The sequence below is a fragment of the Anguilla anguilla genome, chromosome 16, assembly GCF_013347855.1.
Source record: "Anguilla anguilla isolate fAngAng1 chromosome 16, fAngAng1.pri, whole genome shotgun sequence".
Classification (NCBI taxonomy): Eukaryota; Metazoa; Chordata; class Actinopteri; order Anguilliformes; family Anguillidae; genus Anguilla; species Anguilla anguilla.
The window spans coordinates 16,439,694-16,460,238 of NC_049216.1; the positions used below are offsets into that span (position 1 = coordinate 16,439,694).

Below are 20,545 nucleotides of genomic sequence, written 5' to 3' on the forward strand. Positions count from 1 at the left end.
TTACTTCAGGTTCTACATACAAGCTGAATTTTTGTTCTACTCTACAGCATACGTTTCAGATCTTTGCCAACCTTTATTTTTAGAGGGTCCTCCCCCAACTTTTTGGAATAAAACATTGGAAAATGTAGACTTGTGCTGCACTGAATGATTTTAATGAAAATCTTTAATGAGTTACACATGTTTACTTCATCTCGATGAAAGCTAGAGTGGCCATCATTCACTTTTACATTACAGTCACACACCTTGTGTCAAACTGAGTGATTTTATTGAAATACATTAAAAAGATATGTGTGCTCACTCCATCCAAATGAGCCTACAGGGCATCCATAAGTCACTTTACACTCAAGAATTTTAATCCTTTTAATCATTCACAGTGTTATTAAGAGAAATGTACAATATTCTGTGTTAGTTACTTTTTCATTGTGTATTATCTGGTGTTATAGTAAATATGAATATGTGACTTAATTTTGGCATTCTTTCAGTTGACTAAAAATCAGACATCTCCAAAGACAGTGTGCAGGAATGTTTTATATTTAAAATTTTGTTCTCCAAGTACCTGGATGGCACAACAAGACTGTCATACTTAAAAGATGTTTTCAGCAAAAGATGACTGGGACTGACCAGTAATTCCAGTTCACTTTGACCCACTTTCAAATGCCCCCCAGAATTTAGTTAATATCACTTAAAATCTGTGCTATAAAATAATAGATATTGAATATGCCTAAATCAAATCAGTCATTCCAGTTTCTGTAAAAGACCGCAGTGTTGTTTCCATGATCTGTGTAGTCAGTGTTATGAACCTTATGTTGATTTCTCATTGTTCCTTCACAAAAAAACTTCCAGGTTTATGGTCAAATTTCATTCAAATTTTATTTGAAATTTTATTTTTTTTGCATGGGATCTCTCATTCAGCCAGATGGAGGAAAAATGCCCACCTGAATTATTGCATTAGAGCCCACCGAGGTTAGAAGGTGAAATGGATATTGCTGTACTATCACTGCTACTGTAGCCACTGTGCATTTAAAAAATGCTTACTGCAATCTTACATTAAAGAAAATGTTCATCTGTCTTTAGAAAGCTGAACCTAAGGAACAGAATTCTTCAAATTTGCTGATAAAGAATTAATTTCCCTTGAGTCTGTTTTACCTTTTCTTGCTATCTCTCTCTCCCTCACTCTCCCTCTTTCTTTCTTTCTTTCTTTCTTTCTTTCTTTCCCACTCTCAGACTGTCTTCAGGATTGTAGTCTTGGGGATCTGGGACTACATTGAAAATAAAGTAGAGGTAAGCACCCCGGGGGTCTGTCTGTACTGGGTCTGACGTCTGTGTTGAGAAGTGCTGAGAGCGGAAAGGGGGCAGGTTTCACTGCCGCGCCGAGCTGGACCGGTCTGCTGCTGCTGATGTCACTCTTCGATCAGCGGGCCAGAGCTCGACGTTAGCGGTTCATTTCTGGAGATTTGTGGGCAGCGTGCTCACTGCTTTAAATAGACTCCTTCTCCTGTTTTCTCTGAGGTAGCCAGAGTACCCTAATTACAAAATGGTATCTCCTTAAAGGTGTGAAAGCAGGACATTTACATCCACTGAGGCTGCTTTGTGCCGTCAGAGCAGCATCTCTTCCAGTCTTTCTCCATTTGCGGTCTTACAGGAGAAAGAAGCAGAACAGGGAGCTTTCACAAGTAGCATTCATCCGAAGGAACAAAATGGAGACCGCAGTTTAATGGCTAAAGCAGTGCTAAATTGACAGGGTTTGAACACATGATTTTTCTCTCTGAAAAACAGCTCCGAACGCGCATACAGATGCCATTGTTTCCTCCTGACTGACGTTTACCACGCGCACTGTGTCCTGTGACCCCGGCAGGTGTTTGACGGTGCGGTCATCATCCTCTCTCTGGCCCCAATGGTGGCCTCCACAGTTGCCAATGGACCCAGCAGCCCTTGGGATGCCATCAGCCTCATCATCACCCTGCGCATCTGGAGGGTCAAGAGGATAATAGATGGTGAGCACGCGCCTCTGTTCCAGCCCAGCTGGGGCCCTTGTGACATCATCTTTGTGAGACCACAGATTCCCTACAGTAACCAGATTGGTCAGCTCCTGCATTCCTTCCATAGTCTCTGCCTCCATATTTTTCAGGTTAAATCCCATAACAGGAGTTTCTGGTGCTTAATCATAGTAATATTTATGAAGAGGCATGCACAGTGTATACTATTCATGAATAGAATATCTTTCACCACAAGTATGGTCCTTGGTCCCATGCTTTTATTTATAATAAACTAATTAAACAAACTTCATAAGAACCAAGAGAGGATGCTGAAGGCATAAGATTGGGCTTCAGTTTCCCCAGGGGGGGGGAGTCATCTGTGGAATAGAGGGTTTTGGCCAGTGATTTTTTATTCCACCCTTTGCTTCATTTTTGTCTTACACCACATTCACATTTTAGCTTAAGAAACTTTCCCTGTTTCCTGAGTGAAATCAGGTTAACCCATATTTGGCAGGTCATCTGAGGGTTGGCTACACTGCCGCTGGATTTTGTAGAACACTTAATTTACCCTCTATAATGTTGTACTTTAACTTGAGTGATTATGCGGATGATGCCAGCTTTAAAAACTTAACCTTAGAATTACTGTATTGGAAAAATCAATCTAGCATTGACAACATAATAACTCTCCCCGTTATTATATGTCTACTTACAATTCGTAACCATATATTTATTGATCATGTGAATAGCTGGTGAATTGCCAGCATTCATTTCTTCTAAAAATGATATTGATCTTTGACCCTCACTCCAAACCAATGAGTGTGGCTAATATCTGTGGTGATTGACGTTTGTGTCCTTCATTAAAGGGGCGTCATCCTAAATCACTCGAGCTGTCACTCCACACAGAGTTTTGTTGGCCTGTGTGAGGCCTGTATGGTAAACTCAGAGGTGAAACGTTAACCCTGTAGGCACCATTACACAAACGGACACTTCAAATGCAACCTTTACACTGGCTGATGCTCTACACTGGCTTGTGCTTTCGCCCTGACAGACTTGAAGCTTGCTGAAGCTTTTGACTCACTTGAGCATTATACTGAATGTATATATACCCTTATGGGCTTTACATACCAGGTTTATTTAATATTTATATATAAAATATATATTTTTTGATATTCCTAATGGGTGAATATGTCTCCCATTTTGCTAAGGATTCCCTGGGACTCCTTTAAGGGACCCCAGTGTCTGCAGTCTGCAGTTTGGGAACCCCTGCTCTAGGTTACGTGACCAGTGAAAGACATTAACAAACCAAAGACAATAGCGAAAGCTACAAGTGTTCCAATTTCTCTGCTTTTGTTTTTACCTTGTTGCAATGTATCCGAATAGCTGAATGTGCTGATTCAACACACTCAGCAAGAATGGCAAAAACAATCCAATGCAATCACAGCACTGGAACAAAGTCAATTAGCCACACTGCAAAAGGAAACGAGCATCTGTCTATCAGATCTGTGTCCTTTCTGCTGACAACTTCACCCGACCACCCACACAAGCACGAGAATGCATGTATGTAGACACACACGCACACACTCTCTCTTGCTCTCTCACGTACACACACACGTACACGCATACATGCACACACTCTCTCTCTCTCACTCACGCACACACACACACACATACTCACACACAAACACGCACATACGCACACAGACACACACCCTCTCTGCCACTCCTCTCAAATTCTTTCCTTCTGTAGGATCAATGGTGAAACTACATTAACTATTAATATTAGAGTTTGTTTACTCCGATTGAAAAATAGAACACAGTAATATTTTGTTTACTGAAAGTAAAAAAAGACAAAAATAATTGAGAAAATGCATTAATCATTTTTTTAAAATGCATGTCAAATCATTTTCTTCCAGCATACAAAATGGCATTCAGCCATTATTATGTAATACTTTAAATTAATTTTACTTATTTGTTTAAAAACAGAAGAAATAATAATTAAATGCAATAGTGTAGAACAGAACACATCTCTGGAAAAGCAAAATAGTCATTCTGGACTTTTTTCTTGCATATGCCAAAAGTCTAAATGTTGCAATGTCTGCAGGCCTCATATGAGTCTGATATTGTACTGCAGTGTCCTTGGAGGCATGAGTAACAGTGTGTCTTTAGGATTTAGAGCCCCCTAGGGTGGGGGGGGGGGGGGGCAGGTGTCGCCTCTTTGAGCCTGGCTCGGCAATGGTGTGACTGATATATTTAAATGTGTTTGCCAGCACCTGTCACAGTTTTCACACCCCCGCACACCCAATCAGGAGAGAACAGTACTCACGGCAACACTGGTCCTCTGTGTCACACTTGCGATTATGCAGACAAGGCATTAGACAGTCCTTCACTCTGCCCCCGGTGGTGAGGGAAAACATTGAACCTTCTTTCCTTCCATCCTCAGCTCTATTAATAGTGGCCGTGAACAGAGGCTCCAAGGTCCGACAGCACTTCTGTAGGAACAACACATCTGTGGCCAACTTCCTTATTTCAGACAAGAGTGACACCCCCCCACCCCCACCTGCGTGACTCGTACGTCTTAGATAGATCTGGAGAATTTGACTAAATGGGGACAGGTTTCCAATTGTGGTGCAGACACAGAGAGGGGCCAGAGCCCGTTGCTTACGCACAGAGGTCACACGCCGCGTCTAAAAGAGGAAGTGCGGCAGTGCTTGGGCTGGGGCTTGGCCAGATCACAAGAGCTAACCGGCGTGGAGCCATTTTGAGACTCCAGGGCCTTTATCTCTCAGAGTTTAATGTCCTCATAACTTACTTACACAATGAAGTCAGATCAAAGCAATCCTGACTGAAGTGTTCTGAATATACCAGCCTCTGAGCAGGGAGGGGGTTACAGTCTTAAGAATGAGTCACAGCCGTGGCCATAACCGCCATCGAGGACGGCAAGGTCGTGTGTTCAGTGTTCATTTTTAAAGACAGGTATTGAACTTCTCTCAGTGCATGGTCCAATGCATTTCGGCAGAAAGAAGCCTTCTTCAGGGCTTTAATGAAACAATAGGTTGCACATACATGTATGTTACTAAAACTGAATTCACCTATGAGACTGACAATCAAGATCATGTGACATGTACAAACCTGGATATACTCAGAAATTAGAAAAAGAACCAAAACAATTATGTTATATGACACAATACGGAAATAAATACAAAATATTTCTGGAATATATTGAATAAGAATTAATTCAGATGAATTCTATATTCTGCACATACAATTGGGTAATTTTTTTAAATTTCAATTGTTCAATTTAATAAAATCATCTTATAAAAAATTACAACTTTACATTTTTATCTTGAAACAAGAACTTCAATTAACGTTCAATTATTTTAGTTCTATTTTTGAATGCAGATTTATCTATCTAGATTTTGCAAACATCACTTAGTAATTAAATCACATTTATTAAGAAAAGCAAACTAGATTAAAAAGTGTATTGAAAAAATCTTAACATAAGAGTATTATTTATCTAAACTATTGAAAAAATCTAGTTAAATTTTTCTGACCATATTCTAAGATTATTTGCACTAAACACAAAAGCTTTATGATTTTTTTTTCCAGGGAAACAATTTGAGAAACTTCTACACCCAGATATCCTTGTATTTCTTTTGCTGACTTGATATTTAGTCTGTTTTCATCCATTTTTTTTAAAAATCATATTTTTTGTGTTATTTATATTATGTTATTTTATAACCATATTTGAGACAACCTCCAGGCCAATTAGGGTTAAGGGCCCAAACTAGGGTTAGGGTTAGAGTTAAGGTTAGGAACACGGTAAGTCTGAGGGTTGAGGCAAGTTTACGGCTGTGTTCAGCAGCTTAAAGAAAGGTTAGGACATGGGTTCGTTTTTTATTTTGGACCAGCCAAAACTTTTCTCTTGTAGCATGGGTACCTATGACCATAAAAATATGTCAAATCTTTGTATATTTTTTCAGGGAAAACATTTTTTTTTTATTGACCTCAGATATATTATTTTGCATTTGTATTATTGAATTCATGATCTTGACTTTGTTTTTCATCAATTTAAAATGAGTAATCAGGTGTTTTCAAAAGTACCTATGGTTTCAATTAGGGTTTAGGGCTCAAATTAGTGTTAGGGTTATGAAAGTTATACACTGCCAGAAAACGTGCATTTGTGGGGCAGGCAGAAATCTGAAAATGAATGCATTTTCTGTCGTGTGCAGCATGTGTTCATGTCAGAACACAGTTCTGTTTTGGAAGTGGACATAATTTTGTTTATGAAATAAGTTTGTTTTTTAAATGACTTCAAGCAGATTCCCTGGTATTTCTTTTGTTGAATTGATGATATTTATATTGTTTATATTGTTTATTATTTTAACAGAAGAATCATGCCTTTGATATACCTCTCATGCTCATCATTATGGTTAGAATTTAGGGATAGGGATTAGGGCTAAGGATGGGAAAATGGTCAGTGTTAGTATTGAGGCACGTTTAGGGTTATGTTAAGGAGAAAGGGTAAGGGCAAGGGTTAGGCCTGGATTTTTAAGTAATGGAATTTCAAAGGAGGAATATTTCAGGATCCATACCCTGAACCTTCCAAAGGTTTAAGTCTCATGACCTTGGTAATTTAAGATTCCTGGTTGTATGCCTTATGGCAACAGTTCCATAAGCTCTGACCTTGTGCTATACAGCAGTGCTGAGTGTTTCCTTCATAAGTGTAGTGTCCAGTGTTACATTGTACTTGGGAGTTATAATTTTCATTTTATTCACTTGACATTATTACGGTTATAAAGGCGAAATGCTCCACATGTAATACGGTGATAATTGCATACTCTAATACATGGAAGAAACATGGTGTCCTTATATCATAGATCTATGTAAGGCATGAAGTCATTTAGTTCAAATTAAATATTTTAATATTTAATAATGACAGTGAGAACATTATTACCGAAGATGTGTAAAATCAGACAATCCAAAATATATAGTTTAGTATGGCTAATAAACAAGTTCTTAAAGTATTTTTTGACTGTGGATCCTTGGATGGTTGTCGTGACAACAGTTTGGAAGCCACTGCTTTTGAATGTACTGACACTAGTGTTCTCCACCCAGCCTACATCCTGCAGGTGAAGGTGGAGATGGAGCTGGAGATCCAGCAGTATGAGAAGGCCAAGGCAGTGAGAGAGGACCAGCTGGACCGACTCACCCAGATCTGTCAGGAGCAGGCGGTGAGTCCCCATCGCCATGGCAATGTCCACCGCCGGTCGCCGCCCGTCAGCCTCGCTTGTCATCTCACCCAAATCCCCCTCCCCGAATGACCCCAGGGACAGGGGACCCTCAGCGATCTCGGAGGGCACAGGAGCCACTGCTGGGGCCCCTGCTCTACAGAGAGATTCTCTAAGTTCCCACTCTCACACAAGCAGTTCAGTCAGAGCTTCAAAGCTGCTCAGAAATTTGTTGTTGCCGTTTGCCTGAGCTTGCAGGTATAACTGCACCTCAGCGGATCAGCCACTTGGTGGTGCCATTTCAAAACAGGATGATCGATGGAAAAGTTTTTCTTAATAAATATGCCTATTCACAATTGGCTAACTGTTAATTTTTAAGAACATTTTTGTGCCAGGGTCAGCTGTGGCAGGCAGCCCCGCAGGGTAATGTACACCTGCTGTCAGCGTGCCCTAGGCAAGGGAGAGTTTCAGTACTGGGGTGTTAGCTTCCCACTGTGCACTACTGCCTCCTACTGTTTATTCTTGCATCATTGCTGATATCATTTCATGCTTTAATGTTTTTGTAATGGAACAAAGATTGTGATGTATTTATTAACTATTTTCCAATGGTATATCTTTAATATAAAGAGAACCCAAATAGGTGTACATATGGTTTCTCCCTCTGCACTACTGAGGTCATGGTCCACACAGGGTTCTGCTCAGCCTGTTGTGTTACCTGAGGAGTCTGCCAATCACAAAGAGCAGGATTAACTGGGCAGTAAAAGACATCACTTGACAAACATCTTGGTACAGTGAGCGCCATAATGTTGAGGCTCTTTGTGATTTCTCGCCAGGGATCTCTTTCTTTTTAATGATGTTCCAAACAGTTGGTTTTGGTTTGGTTTTGTTTGTCTAAAGTTTGGCCTATGTCTCTGTCTGTTCTTTTGTCTCTGTTCTTATTTCTCAGCCTCATAATCACTTCCTTGACTTTCATTGGCACAACTCTGGTTTTCATGCTTACAAAAACCAGTAACAATTTCAAAGGCAATAGAAATGCTAGAATCATACCTATATACTGAAAGCTCTCTTATACCTGCACTAAGGAAGCAACTGAACACAGCTGACTAATCAGAAACACCTGTGAAGCCATGTGTCCCAAGCATTATCATTCCCTGAAATGGGAATGATGAAACCAAAAAAAAAAACCCTTAAATAAAACAAATCACAAATCTAAAATTGTAGAGTACAGAGCCAAATTAATAAAAAATATCCCTTTGTCCAAATTATTATCACGCTCACTGTATGTAGCTGGTGTAAGGTTTGTTCCCATGGCTTGGGTTTAACTGTAATTCCTAAAACACCTTCTTCAGGATTACATTTAGAAACTATTATCATCACTTCTACATCTGCCGGATTGCTAAATGTAATTTGTGTCACAATAATGATAATTCCCTACCGTGCCTCCAATGACCCATAATAATGGCTGTTACATTTGCAAAGCAAATCTCATTAGATTTAAATTATGGCTTTTTGTAATCTCAGTTTCTGCCAGCAGAGGGCAGTAAAATGCCACATAAATGTGTTGAGCCATGCCAATGTATTTCAAAAATGTACCTCAGGAAGAATTCCACAATATTAAAACTGTGTAGTTGTTCATGAAACTAGTTGCAGGGCAAATGATCAATAACATATATGTTGTAATATCTTCTCATTCAAACTTATTTTAACCTCTTTGTAGACTTCACTTTTGAATTTTGAAGAATTTCTACCTCAAATAAATCACTCAATTCAAATTTTGGTCTTAATATAATGTAATATAATTTAATATAATTTGATCACATTCAGAATCACTTTCATTACTGACTCATGAAAGTAACTATCAGCATAAACAGCATAAATTTTTTTTCCCATCCGAGGAGAAAAATTACCCAGGGTTCCGTTCACTTCAATTTACCCCAGAACAAAACAGTGCATGCTTGTGTCCTGACATTTACACTGTACACGACCTGAGCTTTTCCAGCCTGCCGAGTTTCACCGTCGCATTTGTCCCCAACACTTAAGACCCCTGAAATCAATACGAGGCGAAGCAATAAGCGCACGCGATGGTGGGTTTCGCCCACCGCTGACCCAGATGCTGCTCTTTATGGGATACTGAGCGCAATGACCGCACGCGCTCAGCTGCTGCCTGCCCCGGGAGCCCGTCCATATCCGCTGCCTTTTGGTAACAGTTACAGGATTGATGGGGCAGAATGGGGGATATGATTCTGAAGGGGGTGCAGTGAGAGGGGGTGCAGTGAGAGGGGGTGCAGTGAGAGGGGGTGCAGTGAGAGGAATCGGATGGACTGAGGTTTACAGAGGCTGCTGTGGGGCGGAATTTTCCAGAGGCATTGTTTGTGTGTTGCGTTAGGCGCTGGTGTGTGTGCATGCGTGCATGCGTGTGTGGGCTTGCATGCGAGTTCTTTTGTATGTGCACGTCTGTGTATGACTCTTAATCCCTTCTGACTGCCCCCTACGTGTGTGTGCACCTGCGCATGTATGTATTGTGTGTGTGTGTTTCTGAATTCCCCTCCTGACTGATCCCCCTCTACTTTTTCCTCTCTTTCACACTCCTTCTCTTTGTCTCCGTCCCTGTGCCTGTGTGTCTCCCCTCTGTGGCCCCCCTGTCTGCGGGACAGTTTGAGATCCGGCAGCTGCGGGCTCACCTGGCCCAGCAGGACCTGGACCTGGTGGCGGAGCGCGAGGCGGCCATGCAGATCCACCGCGTGTGGGACAAGCAGAGCAGCAGCTTCCGCGTGGTGGACGGCCTGGGCCCCGGGGAGTCGGACGACGAGGGCCACGGTCGGATCCGGGACCCCGCGCCCCCCGCAGGTACCCCCGAAACGCGACCGCCGGTCCCCTCCTTCCCGCGCGTTACACTGATGCAGGCCCAGGGCCCCCCCCCCAATCTCCTCTGGTGTCTGCTGATGTCCTGCGCGGAGCCGCGTAGCCATGGGTTGCGAGAAAGTGGCCGCAAGTTTGAAAGGTGCTGCCGCAGCTGAAATATTTATCAACACTCACTCCAGGCCGACTTCCCGTCTGCAATCAGTTCCTGACCATCCCCATCTTTCACAGCCGGTGTTAAGGATCCGAGGATAATGAATACCCCAGCACGTCCAGGAAGGGAGCTGCACTCTGCCTGAGTGGCCTTGAGTGACCGGAGATTGCGGTCCATTTCAGCGAAACGCAGGGTTATGAGGCAGCGTTTTAATGCAGGAAGCAGAACTTGCGCTTAACGGTTCCCATTCATAATTGCTGTTCCGATTCGTAGAACGCTGCTCACTAATGCGCGTTAATTTGGATGCTTTTGAAGCAGCATCACATTTCCTTAATTTTGAGGGCAATTCTTGCAACCGCCAAAAATATTGCATTCCATTTAAAATTATGGCAGATGAACAGTGAAACACAAAGGAAGGGTTTGTTGCCTTTTTAAATTAAATGTTAAATTATAATTCATAAAATGTCAGGGAAACTGTTGCAGAGATTTTCTTTTGTTAGTTTGCTGCATAGCAAAACTTAATTTGTTAGCTACTACTTATTTAGCAACTTGTTAGGTAGTTTGACTTCTGTTTGGTGCAGGTGGGCATTTGGTCTAACTTCTGATCAAACCAGGCCGTTAGTCCAGTATACAGTATATACACAGAATCGGACTATTAAGTAATAGCAGAGGCCTTACCAACATAATGTAGACACTGGCTTCATAGGCTCTTCAATTTGTGAGAGATATTTAACAATTATGTCTCGTCTCGGAAGGAAGAAGTAGGCAGCTACCTTCGAATCAGAATGCAGTCAGTAAATAATACCTCATTGATTTCATCCTCAATTTATTTTAAGCTATTTCCTGTATAGACATGAAGTGATGTCAGTTGCCTACCAATTCTCATAAGGGAAAAATACGGAAGTACTCCCACTGGCTGTCTTTCTGCGGAATAAGTTTTGACTGAGAGATATGTCAGCAATTATGGAGGACAAAAAAGGACAACCGTGACAGCAGGTCACCAAAATGCCAGAGCGGTGTTCTGCTAATCAGGCTGCGTAGCCCTGGGCAGGTCTGAGGCTTGGCCCTGAACCCCAGGCCTTAGCACACAAAACGCAGGCAATCTGGGATCAGTGGAGCCTGAAAAAGCTTTTAAAGACCTCCTGAATGAAGAGGAACACAGGTACTGGGCACTAGGTGCATTGTGGGAGAGGCTTGTTCTGCTGAGAGAGCGCTTTTCGGCAAACATCTGTTCCCTTTCACCTGAAAGCAGCCACGAGCGCCGCAGCCACCGTCACACAGATCACCCAGGGGGATTGTGGGTAAATCTGGCCCGCAGGAATGAGTGTGGCTCTTCCTGAGATGTGGCTCGGCAAAAGAGCACTTACGAGTGCGGGCAAGCCTCCGGGCAGACACGGCTTTGGGGTTTGGGTGGTCGGCTGATGGCTCTGTCTCTCTCTCTCTCCCCCCCCCTCTCCCTCCCTCCCTCCCTCCCCAGCCTGAGGCAGTGCAGTCAGGGGCAGTGGTCATTCCTTTTAAAGACGCCCCTTAAGTCACTTTCCATGTCGGGGAGCATGGAAAAGACCAGAAGAGGGGCCCACTCGTGTTTTGGGACTGTTTTTGTCCAAAGGACAAAAAACCATTTTCCCAATTATTTTGTAAACAGAACACAAGGGACCGGTTAGTCGGCAGATTTGCGGTCGGCATGACTGCAATGGGAGCAACCCCCCCTTCCCCACCCCCTCACTCACCTCTCCTCCCCACCGAATTCCTTGAGTAAGCACGTGCAGTAATACTTAAACTGCTCAGGCTTTCTGTTCATTCAGAGGAAGGATTACTCCGGGATTACCTACGGCATTCCAAGATGGTGGGCAGGAGAGGGTGTGTCTCTGTCGCTCATTAACAGAAGCACAAATCCACAGATGGAGAAAAAAAGCCTCTTCTTGTTTGCATTGTGTTTGAGGATGTCTTTTACTCAGCGTACGAGTATATAAACTCAACCCACATCCGGAGCACCAAAATCAGTCTTCACTGAGGGCTTCTAGAGCAGTTTTTCCTCATCCCCGTGCTTTGGACACAGTTACTTGCCTTTGGAGGATTTGTTTTTCGTAATATCTAAACTTTTAAGAAGATTCAAGCTGTAACAACATGTTACAAAGTGCAAAAAAAGTCTTGCATCTCCTGCTAAATGGAACATACTGTACACAATACTGTTTCACTACAAAAAATGTGCATAGAGCCTTTCAAACAGCCCAAAATACACAGTATCTGAGTGTACTGGAGGATGAACAGCAGCCCATCAAAGGGCCTTTTAAGCACGCCTGTGTGTTTTTTCCCCTTTTTCTCAGCTCATGTGTTATTAATGGCAGAGTGATTGTCCTAGTGGTGTTTTAGTGAGTGCAATGTCTCCTCTCCTGGGGCGGGACCCAATTAATATTTCAGGCCCGAATCTAAATGAGATTACCCGTCGGAGTCTGCGGCCCGTCCCGCGGGAGGAGGACGAGGCGCTCGCCGCTTTTTCCTCTCTGGCGTAAGGTACGCGGTGTACCGCTCCCTTCGGGCGAATCAAGCCGCCACCGCCCCCCTATTCAGCCCCCTGCTAGCCAAGCCCGGGACAGCCAGAGCCCCTCCCAACACGGCCCGAACTCCCATCCGTTCAGGTTTTAGCGCTCCTGACCACTCTGCACCGCGCTGAGCTGAGTTTATAGGCCCTGCCTCAGGCCCACACACTCACCTGTGGAGTCTTCCCATAAAGCCAATGCGCTGCATCTCTGAGTGCGGCTTTCCAACTTTTAGACCCTGGGACTCACTTCTAACTTTATAAAAGAGTCATTTCTGTGTGGAGACTCGTCATAGACCGCTAACTAAACATGTAGGGAGTGTAAGAGTGTGTTCTGGTAAATGCTGATATATGTTGTTATACAGTGTTGTTGTGTAATAATGCAAGCTAAACAAATTTAGAACCATAAAGAAATAATAAAAATAACAATGTCTTTGCTTAGGAAGGATTCAACAGTCAATATTTGGTGGTGAAACCATGATGCTTCCTTTGGGGATTTTTTTTCCAGAGCTGTGTGTTCTCGCATTCTGGAACAAAAGTAATCTTTTATGACCTCTGGGCCCAACCTCTCATTTCAGGCCCGGTTGTTTGTGACGACATGAACAACTACATCAGCCAGTATTACAGCGAGCCCAGCAGTGGTAAGAGCACCGCTGCTTTCCAGACTAAATGGCACTGAACGGCCCAAATAATAATGTATTTACATTCACGTTTACATTTTAGGCATTTAACTGACCCTTTTATCCAGAGCAACTTATGATTAGTGCACAAAATGCCTTGATTTGCAAATCACCAAATATTCAAGTAGTAATTAATGAGAGTGCAATGATTGGGTCATAGCACACTGCAGTAAATAATCCTTTGTCACTAGAATTAACATGTGGAAGGGACGGTCGAGGGATTTTTTGAAGGGAAATATAGCATATGAGATGTGGCAGAGGGGAATGGGAATCAGACTGGATTGTTATGAGTACATATACATACATAACCTCTTTTAAGTGTTGAACAAGAAGTATGACTTCCTGTTCAAGGAACTGCACTCACAATCCAAGAATACTCCAAAACAAATGTTTTCATATCATAATTGTTCTGGTGTGAGTGACCTTACTAAGATCCTCTGGGCTGAAATGTTGGCACACTGAAAGCTCTTAACTCCAGCTGTAATAGCTGGGTAAGTACTGATGAGGATGTTTATGGTGCTTTTGTAGATGTGGGGGTCCCGGACATGGGGGCGCGTGTCATCACCACGGCGGCCATCGACGTGCACCTCCCGGACAACCCCAGCCAGCCGTCCTCGGTCCTGCGGAGCGCGGACACGCCCGGCGGCCTGGAGCGCACGGGCAGCTCGGTGAGCGACACCTCCTTCAGCGCCTCGCGCTCCACGCCCAGCTTCTCCACCCGCGGCCAGAGCCTGAGCAGCCACACCCTGGGCTCCACCACCGACTGCAGCAGCAGCACCACCACCGCCCGCGAGCCCTCCTCCCTCTGCTCCGGCCCCCAGTGCCGGCCCCCGCCCTACCGCAGCGCCGTGGTCTCCCCGGGGCCCGGGCGGGGCCCCCGTGACCCCACCGCCGTGGTGCAGGAGCTGCTCTCCTCCCTGTCGGGGGACTCCTGCCTGGCCCAGAAGGGCCTGGACCCCGTCAACCTGAAGCTGCCCAGCCCGGCCGGCTCGGCCGAGACCAGCCCCGAGATGGAGCACCGGCTCAACATCTACAACCGCAAGAACCAGGACGGCCTGGCCGTGCTCCAGACCAAGCCCCTCATCCACCTGCAGGCCAGCGAGCCCCCGCTGGGGGAGAAGTACCGGCTGCTGGGCCCCGCCGACTCCCCCCTGGGCCACCTGCCTGACACATAGTGACCAGGGGGAGGCGCTCCCTTTCCCTTCCTCCTCCTCTCCTGCGCAGATGCTACAGATGATTTGCTCATGCCTCTGAAATAAGTACAGAAAGAAGAAGTGAGCACCACGGCTTTGGGTAGGCTACTCTTCTGTGAGAACTGCTGATGCTCCCCCTTCTCTTGCTCCTCTGAGGCACCAGTGAAGGACACTCCTGCCCAAAAATCGCACAACTGTACCAGGGAGGAAAGGGTGGCAGTGGGGAGGATGTTTGAGCCGGCGCTGGATAATCATCAGGAATTAGTGTTTTTAATGCGTCCCATCGTGGAGAATGGAAAAGGCCCCTGTGTATATGAAACCAGCAAGGGAACACACTGAAGTTCTTACAGAACTAGCTAATGTGGAACAGTGCTTTAGATGAGGCCAAACAAATGGGTGCCAACGGTTTAATAGGAGAAGGTTAAGGGGGGGGAGGGGGGGTGGCATAATTGCAGGACAGTTTTGGGGGATTTGTTTTTTGTCTTTTCTTTTAATGGAATACTGTAACAATATATACAGTCTTCTCTGATCCAGCTACTGCAGGGTACATTTGATTGGAGCAAATTTCTTACCTTTTATCTTTCTACAGATGATGACATTTGTATTCAAATTTAAAAAGGTTAAACTGCACCAGCTCCAGCATTTTTTAAATTGGAGGAGAGGATGACTGAAGGAAGGAAGTGCATATTGAAAGAACACCTGACTGCAGAGCTGAGAGGGACTAGAATGCTCTAGAATGGAATGCTTACGGCATGAACCTTTAAAAATGATCTGCTTTCCAAATATGGCAAACTAACCCTGTGCACTTTAATGTTTACAGATATTTTATAAACAAATACTGAAGGAAATTCATTTCAGACTGCAGGTGTCATTCAATTAAAAGCCAAGTTTCTAAAACGATGGAAATTGTATTTGCCTTGTTGATAACCATTACTTACCAAGAGTGCCGTTGAAATGCCACGCAAATTACTACATGTGCACTTGTGCCCATCAGCAAATGTAGGCAATTTCAAGGTAAGAACGAGATATAGGTAATCACATTTTTTGTATAATACAGTCGGAATAGATAGCTATATTATAAACTGACCCGTGTTGGATCTACAAATTGAAAATATGTAATCAGGGACATAATTTCAGAGGCTGAAAGGGAAGCGAATAATTTGTATTAAGTGCTCTATATTAGCGGTTATGGAAATGAACAACAAGTAAAGAAACAATATGAAACAATATTGATAGGCTATCATGCAGACACGTCTTTCTCGTTAAAATGGAATGAGATTGTATCGATTTTTCATTAAGCCATTACTGTAAGCCCTCAATATATTATTTATTGTCAGGTATATTTCCATTTATTAATGCCAACTTCCACAAGGCGGGGCAGCGCGCGCATGCGTACGTGTGCGTGTGTTAATGTTATTACAAAGTTATTCCCAACAGCAGTTCGCTCACACTTATGAAAGCTCTCAGTGAGTGGTTAACATTTGCGGAACACTTTGTTGAATGAAAAATACCAGGGCCTCTTTTACAATGAATAGTAAACATGCATTTCTATGCACAGTTGGAGAATTGATGCCTCCCAGTTTAAATGTAGGCTACGTGTACTTCTTTCAGTATATCCTTGTAAGCATGAGCTAACTGCATTAGATTGATAAAATTGGGACGATGCTCTTTTGAGGTTGGACCCAAACATGTTTTGACAATTCGAAATGGGTTCCAGGAGTTCATTGCTTAGTGTCAACTAGAATTTCTGTACGGGCCAACAGCCATATTGCATTAACCGATTTTCTCCTTATTTGCATATCGCTGTAAAACATGTTAATTATTTAGAACCACGAACATCACAAGAACTGTCACTACCAGAACTCACTGAGTGAATCATTGTGAACGTCTCTTCGCGAGGATAATAAACGGCAATTAGCCATTTGAAGATATCTTTAATTAAAAAGATAAGCTAACAATTCTATGCTAATTGAATGTTTACAACAATTATTTCCATTTTAAATTGTGAATAGATAATGATAATTGGTAATGAATTCTTCATAAGTATTTCATAAAGAAATATGCTTAACAAATTCCCGCAGTTCATGCTTATTTAATTTGAACTGCTGTGTAATTAGAATGAATGAGCACCCTATGATATGTGAATAAATGGTTATTTGGACGGTAGTTAGAACAGGCACAAGTTTGTGACGAGGCTGAAAAATGATATTACATGAACTTGAATTATGCTCAGCTTTTCTTCTTCAGCTACGAACAGAGGAACAAGATGAGAATAATTAGAGTCCAACCCTCAGCAATAATTCTGCGACCCGAATGATACAGAAAGGGCTCACCAAGTCTGGAGAATCTCTCAGTAATGTCTGTCGGCGATAGCCTACTTCGAGTTGACGGAGAAACAAAAAATCACAAGTAAGGGATTTCACTTGAAGTTCTATGAAGTTCAGAAAGTGACTTGGTTGTATCTGTATAGGCCTAATTAAAATTTATAGTTTAAAATATCAAACGAATGGCAAATAAATTATTTTGGAAGCCAATAACATTTTGCACGACAAAGCAATTTACTCTGTATAGAGGAAATAAACATCTCACTGGAACCTTTTTTCGCGGGGAATATAGTTATTTGTTCAATTGCGGACAAAAGATGTTCTTTTAAAAAATTGTTATGGGAGCACTTTTCCGGTGTTGCGTCGCAGAAGGTCAGATAGCCTACCGCTGAGAGGCCGATCATAATTATAAACTGTAAAACCACCCTACATAATTTAGTGTTTTCTGTTTTAAATACTGTAGGGCAACAATACATCAATTATGTATTCTTAGTTTTTCACACCGAATAAGCCACGCCGAAATAGTTCAGGCCAAAGCCTCAATGAATTATCTGGAAGCGAAGAAATGTAGCATCTAGAATAGGCTGCTGCAATACCACAGCTTCAGTATTAAAATTAAAATATAAAATTAAAAAATAATTAGTTTAATATTATGAAAACGTGTAAAAGAAATTAATATATGAACTTTGAAATAATGCGAATAATTTTGCATTCGCACGGTCTCTTGCGTTTTAGAAAGCGGCCATAATAGTTGATGGATTTTGGCCATTAATGAAAATTTCCATACAAATTAAATAGCACACTAAGATTTATCAACAGACAGGTGTCAGAAACTACTGGCGCCCCTGTTTTAAGTATTGTGTACCCTCACTTTCTTAGGATAAAAATACCTGTGTCGTATTCTATAGTGTTTATGGGTATAGTGATCATATTGGGGGATCGTTGATCATGGATCCATGCAGAATTTTTAGTCTAAATTTGTCTAAATTTAATCAATACAATGAAATGCATACAAGGAAATGTGTACCGAGGTAAAGTTGGTTTCATATTGAACATTCAACAGATATTCACATTCGACATTTTGTGCCTTAGTTAGGGACCGAGGTAAAATTACAATCATAATCGGGAACCTGTATGTTTTTTTAATTTTAATAAATTGGCAATTTATTACTGGTGACAACCAAAGGTTGTGGAAGAAGGTCGGGAATTAATAGAATAATCTGCAATTTGTTTCAGGTGTTTTAGTCAAATGTTGCTAAAGTTATTGATCTAAGCAAAATTAAATGTATTTTTAATTGGATTCTTGAATTTTAATAAATTTGCAATCAAATACTTATGAAAACCAAAGGTTATGGAAGAAGGCCAGGCATTAATAGAATAATCTGCTATTGGCGTTAGTTGTTTGTCTAAATATTAGCAAAGTTATTCATCTAAGCAGAATTAAATGTATTTTTAATTGGATTCTTGAATTTTAATACATTTGCAATCAATTACTTGTGAAAAGTAAAGGTTATGGAAGAAGGCCAGGCATTAGTAGAATAATCTGCAATTAGTTTGAGGTGTTTTTGTAAAACATATTGGTAAAGTTATTGATCTAAGCAGAATTAAATGTATTTTTAGTTGATTTCTTGAATTTTAACACATTGGCAATCTATTACTTGTGAAAACCAATGGTTGTGGAAGAAGGCCAGGCATTAGTAGAATAATCTGCAATTAGTTTGAGGTGTTTTTGTAAAAATATTGGTAAAGTTATTGATCTAAGCAGAATTAAATGTATTTTTAATTGATTTCTTGAATTTTAATACATTTGCAATCAATCACTTGTCAAAACCAAAGGTTTTGGAAGGAGGCCAGGCATTAATAGAATAATCTGAAATCGGTTTGAGGTTTTTTTGTCAAATATTGGTAAAGTTATTGACCAAAGCACAATTAAATGTATTTTTAGTTGATTTCTTGAATTTTAATACATTGGCAATTTATTACTTGTGAAAACTAATGGTTGTGGAAGACGGCCAGGCATTATTAGAATAATCTGCAATTAGTGGGAGGTGTTTTTGTAAAAACTATTGGTAAAGTTATTGAACTAAGCAGAATTAAATGTATTTTAATTGAATTCTTGAATTTTAATAATGGGTTTCTTAAATTTTAATAAATTTGCAAGCACGTACTTGTGAAAGCCAATGGTTGTGGAAGAAGGCCAGACATTAATAGAATAATCTGCAATTGGTTTGAGATATTTTTGTCAAATATTGGCAAAATTATTGATCAAAGCACAATTAAATGTATTTTTAGTTGATTTCTTGAATTTTAATAATGGGTTTTGAATTTTAATAAATTTGCAATCATGTACTTGTGAAAGCCAATGGTTGTGGAAGAAGGCCAGGCATTAGTAGAATAATCTGCAATTAGTTGGAGGTGTTTTTGTCAAATATTGGTAAAGTTATTGATCAAAGCACAATTAAATGTATTTTAATTGAATTCTTGAATTTTAATAATGGGTTTCTTGAATTTTAATAAATTTGCAATCATGTACTTGTGAAAGCCAATGGTTGTGGAAGAAGGCCAGGCATTAGTAGAATAATCTGCAATTAGTTGGAGGTGTTTTTGTCAAATATTGGTAAAGTTATTGATCTAAGCAGAATTAAATGTATTTTTAGTTGATTTCTTGAATTTTAATACATTGGCAATCTATTACTTGTGAAAGCCAATGGTTGTGGAAGAAGGCCAGGCATTAATAGAATGATCTGCAATTGGTTTGAGATGTTTTTAACAAATATTGGCAAAATTATTGATCAAAGCATAATTAAATGTATTTTAATTTATTTCTTGAATTTTAATACATTTGCAATCAATCACTTGTCAAAACCAAAGGTTTTGGAAGGAGGCCAGGCATTAATAGAATAATCTGAAATCGGTTTGAGGTGTTTTGGTCAAATATTGGCAAAATTATTGATCAAAGCATAATTAAATGCATTTCTAATTGATTTCTTGAATTTGAATACATTGGCAATCTATTACTTGTAAAAACCAAAGGTTTTGGAAGGAGGCCAGGCATTAATAGAATAATCTGAAATCAGTTTGAGGTGTTTTTGTCAAATATTGGTAAAGTTATTAATGAAAGCACAATTAAATGTATTTTTAGTTGATTTCTTGAATTTTAATACATTTTCAATTTATTACTTGTGAAAACTAATGGTTGTGGAAGACGGCCAGGCATTATTAGAATAATCTGCAATTAGTGGGAGGTGTTTTTGTAAAAACTATTGGTAAAGTTATTGAACTAAGCAGAATTAAATGTATTTTAATTGAATTCTTGAATTTTAATAATGGGTTTCTTAAATTTTAATAAATTTGCAAGCACGTACTTGTGAAAGCCAATGGTTGTGGAAGAAGGCCAGACATTAATAGAATAATCTGCAATTGGTTTGAGATATTTTTGTCAAATATTGGCAAAATTATTGATCAAAGCACAATTAAATGTATTTTTAGTTGATTTCTTGAATTTTAATAATGGGTTTTGAATTTTAATAAATTTGCAATCATGTACTTGTGAAAGCCAATGGTTGTGGAAGAAGGCCAGGCATTAGTAGAA

The 20,545-nt window shown here is 41.0% G+C and overlaps 1 protein-coding gene across 2 annotated transcripts in view; it reads left to right on the forward strand.

Moving 5' to 3' along the window:
* LOC118215483 (transmembrane protein 266-like) overlaps nucleotides 1-17,223 on the forward strand; it is a 61,961-nt gene extending 44,738 nt beyond the window's left edge. For both annotated transcript variants that reach the window (XM_035396343.1, XM_035396344.1), the window contains exons 6-11: nucleotides 1,225-1,281; nucleotides 1,856-1,994; nucleotides 7,092-7,207; nucleotides 9,859-10,051; nucleotides 13,335-13,397; nucleotides 13,965-17,223. In XM_035396343.1, the coding sequence (XP_035252234.1) occupies nucleotides 1,225-1,281; nucleotides 1,856-1,994; nucleotides 7,092-7,207; nucleotides 9,859-10,051; nucleotides 13,335-13,397; nucleotides 13,965-14,611 (1,215 nt within the window). In that variant the 3' untranslated portion in view covers nucleotides 14,612-17,223. The remainder of the gene's footprint in view (nucleotides 1-1,224; nucleotides 1,282-1,855; nucleotides 1,995-7,091; nucleotides 7,208-9,858; nucleotides 10,052-13,334; nucleotides 13,398-13,964) is intronic.
* Nucleotides 17,224-20,545: the final 3,322 nt, after the last annotated feature.